The sequence below is a fragment of the Hydra vulgaris genome, chromosome 05 (genome assembly GCF_038396675.1).
Source record: "Hydra vulgaris chromosome 05, alternate assembly HydraT2T_AEP".
NCBI lineage: Eukaryota > Metazoa > Cnidaria > Hydrozoa > Anthoathecata > Hydridae > Hydra > Hydra vulgaris.
The window spans coordinates 15,047,501-15,055,000 of record NC_088924.1 but is presented as its reverse complement, the minus strand read 5'-3'; the positions used below and the strand labels follow the sequence as shown (position 1 = coordinate 15,055,000).

General features: G+C 25.4%; 1 protein-coding gene across 2 annotated transcripts in view; it reads left to right on the top strand.

The window, feature by feature from the left end:
* The window catches only part of LOC136071883 (uncharacterized), a 51,817-nt gene that overhangs the window by 23,835 nt on the left and 20,482 nt on the right, over positions 1 to 7,500 (top strand). Inside the window, exons 10-14 of one of the 2 annotated variants that reach the window (XM_065797479.1) lie at positions 2,903 to 2,983; positions 3,938 to 4,190; positions 4,347 to 4,618; positions 4,890 to 5,040; positions 5,334 to 5,475. In XM_065797479.1, coding sequence (XP_065653551.1) covers positions 2,903 to 2,983; positions 3,938 to 4,190; positions 4,347 to 4,618; positions 4,890 to 5,040; positions 5,334 to 5,475 — 899 coding nt within the window. The remainder of the gene's footprint in view (positions 1 to 2,902; positions 2,984 to 3,937; positions 4,191 to 4,346; positions 4,619 to 4,889; positions 5,041 to 5,333; positions 5,476 to 7,500) is intronic. The other variant, XM_065797480.1, reaches the window with a different exon arrangement.

Here is a 7,500-nt window from a genome sequence, read left to right as displayed (position 1 = left end):
GCAGCATTTTTACTAAAAATATGACGAAAGTGTAAACATTTAATTTATGTAAACTTCAAACTATGTATGTTAAAACATATATCAAGTATTACAGTTTTTCTTTCACTTGAAAAATGCATTGTGGCAACATCTCCAGTGTATAAATCTTTACAACACATGTAAAGGTTTATACACTGTAAAAAACGAAAGAGAGAGAACTTTTTAAAAGTTTAAAAATTGCTAAAAACAACAAAACACCGGGAAAAATTTGTTGCGCATATGTCAAGATAGTCATGTTATTGATGTGCTCTGGTAATTAGCTGCAGATGGTTTGAGAAAAAATTATGGTCTGAAACTTAATTAAAAAAATAATTAATAAGCCCGTCCTGGTACTTCAGAAGGTGCAGTTGTGGAAACAAACAAAAAAAAAGCAAAAAAAAAGTCCTTAGCTAGCAAAAATTTTTTTAAAAATTTTAACAATTAAAAATCTTTTTTTGCTATATTTACTTTTTTGCCCTAAATATATACCCCAGATTAGTGATCGACCGAAACCGAAATTTGAGCCGAAACCGAAAGTACCGAAATTTCGGTTCAGTGAAGCCGTAGCCGAAACCGAAACCAAAATTTCGGCCGAAACCGAAATTTCGACTGAAATTTGAAAAAGAATGTTTAAAATCCCTGAACCTTTTATGATCACTGAATTAAAGCAAAAAAAACTATTTTACATATATCTAAGCAATCACCATGAAACATAGTTTGATAAAAACTATAATTTCAATAATTAAAGGTAATAATTGAAGTATTTTCTCTGCAGAATACATTTTTTTTTCCATGTTTTCTGGCAAAAGTCTGTTTCTTTCATTTGAAAGAATGTCTCCAGCAGTTAAAAACAACCTTTTTACTTCGGTAGATGTTGGTCGAGGTTGTAGGAATCTCTTTGCTACTTTTGCCAAACCAAACTTTGCTTTTAATGTTGTTTTCTAATATAAATCTATGAAACTTCAGACCTTCTTCGGAGTTTGAATCAATTTTTGAGATTTTGTCAACCCAACCAGGCATTGCAAATTGCAACATTTCAGCCCTCTGTTGTTTTGTTCTGGTGTCAAATAAGGGTATTGTTCTTTTTTTAATTGTAATAGGCTCAACTTGATCTGAAGTTGGTATATTTTCAGGACTGCCGGTAGTTGTGAGTACTGCTTTTTCAGTTAGGAGATTTTTTAGAGTAAATGACTTCTTAAATGTGATGAAAGTCCGCTAAGTGATTGAAGTTTTAGATTGTGCGATCCACGAGATACTTTCAAATTGCAGATATTGTAAGTTCCGTGTTTGAAATCACTACCTGTCACGGTAAAATGATTCCATAAACCAGTTTTTTATCGATTATTTTCCATTGTAAAATTTAGCACTGAGAAACTTTTGATGAAACTATTGGTTTGGGTTGCTTTACTTAAATGTTAACTCATTTTAAGAATGATTTTGAGAATAGTAATTTAAAACTATTATGTAACGTGATTTCAATTAAAATTTCTACAATTGTCATAATTAAAAATTGATTTACTAACAAACGATTACAATTAGGAAACCGTCATGATCCCACTCTAAATTAAAACTTAAAAAAAAATCTTATAAAAGTTTCGGTTTAATGAGCTCAAGCTCATTAGAACTCTTACCCCGTTACCAATGCAAATAAAGTGAGATAACATGAGATTGCATATTTATTTTTTTTGCTCTAAGAGAAATATTTAAATAAAATATTTCTCTACCATTTACTCAAAAAAGATTAAAGTAAAGAATAGATAAATAGATAAAGATAGATAAATAGATAAAGATAGATAAATATAGATAAATAGATAAATAGATAAAGATAGATAAATAGATAAAGATAGATAAATAGATAAAGATAGATAAAGATAGATAAAGATAGATAAATAGATAAAGATAGATAAATAGATAAAGATAGATAAAAATAGATAAATAGATAAAGACAGATAAATAGATAAAGATAGATAAATAGATAAAGATAGATAAATAGATAAAGATAGATAAATATATAAAGATAGATAAAGATAGATAAATAGATAAAGATAGATAAATAGATAAAGATAGATAAAGATAGATAAATAGATAAAGATAGATAAAGATAGATAAATAGATAAAGACAGATAAATAGATAAAGATAGATAAATAGATAAAGATAGATAAATAGATAAAGATAGATAAATAGATAAAGATAGATAAATATATAAAGATAGATAAAGATAGATAAATAGATAAAGATAGATAAATAGATAAAGATAGATAAATAGATAAAGATAGATAAATAGATAAAGATAGATAAAGATAGATAAAGATAGATAAATAGATAAAGATAGATAAAGATAGATAAAGATAGATAAAGATTGATAAAGATAGATAAAGATAGATAAATACCTGAGTAAGTATAAAAATAGTTGGATTTCTTTTAAGAATAAATTTTTTTTAAATATTTTTTAAAAATAAATTTCATAATCATTTTTAAAATTTTTACATTAGGTTATTAATTTATTAAATGTAATTAAAAATAGTAAAAACAATATTACAGTTTATTATTAATAATGTTATTAAGTAATTTATTTGAAGCCACGATTTTTGTTCGGATTTGTTCAAATAACTTTATATTTAAAATATCTTGATTCATATTTTTCATAGTAATTCCATTTGTCAGATTTTAATAGTGACCATAATTTTAGTTTTTAATAAAAGCAACACTATGCACAAAGTGCACAAAAAGTTTTTAGCAACCTTATATAAATAATTGCACACATATATTTTTTTTTTGAAAAAGGGTTCATTAAATGCACAAAGAGACATATGTTAAGTTATAAAAATCGCCACAGATTCAATAATAATGCAAATGTGATTCATTCCCTCCCTGCAATTATAGATTACTGACAACATCCAAACCAGTTATAAGAAAGATGCTATAGAGGAACGAAAATTGAAATTTTTTAAAGTTGATATGGCAGTAAGTTTTTAAGTTTGTTTTATTACCAGGAGTATACTGGTTTCCTTTTTAGTCTGTTTTCTTTTTTTTTTAAATTTTCTAAGGACAAGGTTTCATGTTTTTTTAACATGGTTCATTAAGTAATAGGGATTTTTATATAAATTTAATAAATTTCTTTATAGAAATTTACATATATAATAAACTGTATATTTTGTCAACTAAATATTACATCAATGACCAACATATTTATATAGACCTTTCCAAAGATCATAAATTTATTTTATACACATAACAAAGCAAAAGTGTGTGCTCTATTGATTAAAGGAAAGGTCTGTATCTAATAACTGTTAGACTTTAGTTTGCTTGGTAGAGATTTGTTTGTTAGAATGCTATTTGATTCTTTGCTAGGTCTATAAAACCAATCCAAACAAGTCTCTGTATAATCATTAAAGTTTAATGCCATCTTTGGTGTTTTTGAAAAAAAGTGAAGGACTTATGTTTTGAAGTTGTTTATTTTTAAAACAGCTTTCAAACCTTCTCCAAAAAAAATTGATAACAAAAACCTTGATAGACATAGCTAAATAAGAAAGAAACTAATTGTGTTTCTATAATGTTAATTTTTGAGGCATTGTAAGGTTTAGTATAGTTTTAAAGCATGAATCTAGGCAACAAGACGGGTTTACAAAGTTGTTTCTTTTAGACAGATTTATTTTCAAATATTTTTGAAAAGAAATATTTTGGTCTTTTTTAATTTTTTTTTGTCTTGTTCAAAATTATCTTTAAAAAAAAAGTCTTTTGTAAAAAATTTTGTTAAGAAAGAACTTTTACATTAAAATTTTAACAGCAACTTTTTAAGTTCTTAATCAAATAGTTGATTTGTTGTTTGCTAAAGTTGTTTGCTAAACACAAAATAATTTGTTAGATAATATTTTTTTCTGAACTTTTTTATTTATGTTTCCTGTTAAAATGTTTTAGATTGTTGAAAACATTATGTGTGTTCTGCGTAATCTTTCATATAACATTGATAAAGAAGTTGATCGCCTCAGATATTTAGATGCATTAAAGATTTCTGTTAAAGATGGTGAAAATTTTTCTAATAATACTTTATCTCATGATGCAACATTACCTTATGATGCAACATTACCTCGTGATGCAATATTAGATAACACCCAACTTCTTGATAAAAAAGAGCCAAGTGTTAGCAGCAAAGGAAATACATCTGAGAAAGGTTTAAATAGTTATTTTGAATAGATTTAGTTTGTAGAAATGTAGCTGTGTAGCATTTATACATGTGTAGCATTTATTTAATGCCACATTTTAAAACTATGTATTTTTGACATTTTTATGTTTATTTATTGCTTTGAATTATGTTGTCTTTTTTAAGGTTTTTTGGGAATGAAAAAAAAACCTTTTGGTGGTAAAATTCAAGGAAAAATATCTGACTTAGCGAGAGATGAAAATCCAAAACCACCTCGTGAGAAATGGAACTATCTTATTCCTGTACAAGAAAATCAGCCTGTCACAAATGGTGTTCAGTTACTTTGGCAGCAAGAGACAGTTACATACTATATATTGATCCTAAAGAGTAGTATTAATCCTGTAACATTAGAAGCTGCTGCTGCAGCTATTCACAATTTATGTGCTGGAGAATGGAATGTAAGATTTTAAATCCTTTAGTGTTTTATTCATTTTCTAATATACTGGAGATTTTATTTATATATATATATATATATATATTTTTTTTTTTTTAAATTAATAAATATTTAAATGTAAATATTTTTTATTTGTAAATATTTTTTAAGAATATTTTAACTATTAAATTAAATTATTTTTGTGCAAAAAAAAAAAAAAAAAGTTCAAAATGTTATTTAACCTGTTTATAAACAAGAAATTCTTCATTTTTAATTTTCACTAACATTGTTTGTAGTGGTCTGCATTGCTGAGAATACATGTAAGGCTGCAAAAGGGTCTTCCACCAATTGGTGACCTTTTGACAGTTGATCAAGAGTATGTTGTTCGTGCTGTTGCTCATGCATTAAGAAATTTAGCTATAGATTCTAGGAACAAATGGTCAATAGGTAATATATATATAGTAGTATATATATATATATATATATATATATATATATATATATATATATATATATATATATATATATATATATATATATATATATATATACATATATATATATATATATATATATATATATATATATATATTTATATATATTTATATTTATATATATATATATATATATATATATATATATATATATATATATATATATATATATATATATATATACATATATATATATACACACACACTATTATATTATATTGTATTATCTATATTTTTGTTTTTTAGGAAAATTTATCCATAGAAATCTTTTATCAGTGCTTCCCCCTATAACTGCTCTTCAAAGAGATGTAAAACCGTCTGAGTATACAATTTGCGCTATTTTATCCACATTACAAATACTTGTATGCAATGATCAAACAAATTCAAGGTACTTTATAAAAGAAATTTAGTTATTATATTTCCACTTTTAAATACTTTTCACATTCGGATATATAAATATATATTAGAGTGATTCTTAAATCAACATTTCATAGAATGTAGATAGATTGAGTGTTTTGGCAATCTAATAGTTAAAAGCTCTATCTAAGGCAATCTATTAGTTTAAAGGTCTTTTTTAAATTTTTAAACTTTTTCTGGTCTCCTTTTTTAACTTTTTAAAGTTAGTTAATATATATATATATATATATATATATATATATATATATATATATATATATATATATATATATATATACATATATATATATATACATATATATATATATACATATATATATATATATATATATATATATATATATATATATATATATACATATATATATATATACATATATATATATATATATATATATATATATATATATATACATATATATATATATACATATATATATATATATATATATATATATATATATATATATATATATATATATATATATATATATATATATATATATATATATATATATATACAGCGCTGGCCAAAAATTAAAGACCACTCATTTTTTTTTCAAAATTTATTTTTAACCTTAGTATAATTTTATTTTAGAAAAAGGTTTTTTATCAAAAAAAGAAAAACATTTTTAGAAAGAATTTTTATTGTATTTTATATTTATTATAAAAGAATTTATAATTTTTTTACAAAATGATGTTAAAAAATTAAAAAACTGACTGTAAAAAATATAAATGGGAAAAAAAAATGGACAAAATTTTAAGACCAGTTTCAAAAATATTTCAAAAAGCAATAAAAAAATAATTTAGAAACGTGTTGTTCCTCCATTTGTTTTCAAGCACTCTTGTACTCGTTCTGGCATTGAATTCATTAAAGTTTTGATTACTTCATCAGGCAAATTTTTCAAATGATGAGAGATAAAAGATTTCAAATCTTCCAAATTGTAAAGTTGTTCTTTACCAAGCTTGTGATCAAGCCACGACCATAAATTCTCTATTGGATTCAAGTCTGGACTATTAGTAGGCCATGGAAGCACTTGAATTTTATTAGAGTTGAATCAATCGCTAACAACATGCGCTTTATGACACGACGCATTATCTTGCTGGAAAATAAATCCATCTTGCAACTGCCATAAATCAATGCTAGTAATAGTTTTTCAAAATTTCGATGTACCTTTCTTTGTTGAGTCTACCATCGAATAAATGAAAAACGCTAACTCCACAGGCACTCATACAGGCCCAAATGCCTATTGAACCACTGCCTTGTTTTGTTCATTTCAAAATGCATGATTCATCGAACCGTTCACTTGGAAGTCTAAGCAACATTACGTGACCTTTTCTGTTGTCTACCTCAACGTTCATTTCATCACTAAAGACCACACGGCTCCACTGATCTGTTGACCAATTTTTATGTAGTTTGCACCACTCTTTCCTGGCAAATTTTTGTTTTTTATTTAAGCGTGGTTTTTTTGCAGCAGCACGCCATAAATAATTTAAATTGTGGAGGACCCATCGCACAGTTCTAGGGTTTGCTTTTAGACCATTTGACAGTGTCCATTTCGTAGACAAGTCTGAAGATGATGCTTGTCTGTTTTCTTTCATTAATCTCACTAACGAGCAAACATCACGGTCATTTGAAATTTTATTGCGTCCAGTCCTATAACGATCATTAATTGACCGGGTCTCTTTGTATCGTTGAATTTTTTTTTTTTTTTTTAAACATCTTCGCTTCCAACAAGGCTGCAAGCAGCCACTAATTAAAGTTGGAAGTTACTGAAAGAGAAAAGATTAAGATTGTAGAGCAAGATAACGATTGACGGATGACTTAAAAGATTGCAAATTGTATGATTCAGGAAAGCAAGATGAAGGAAGCGAATTCCAAAGAGCTGATGTTTGAGGAAAAAAACTAGACAAATAAGAGTTTTTGTAGCACTTAGGAACAGTCACAGAAAAAGGATGACACTTAATTGAATGACGAGTAACACGAGAGTGAGTT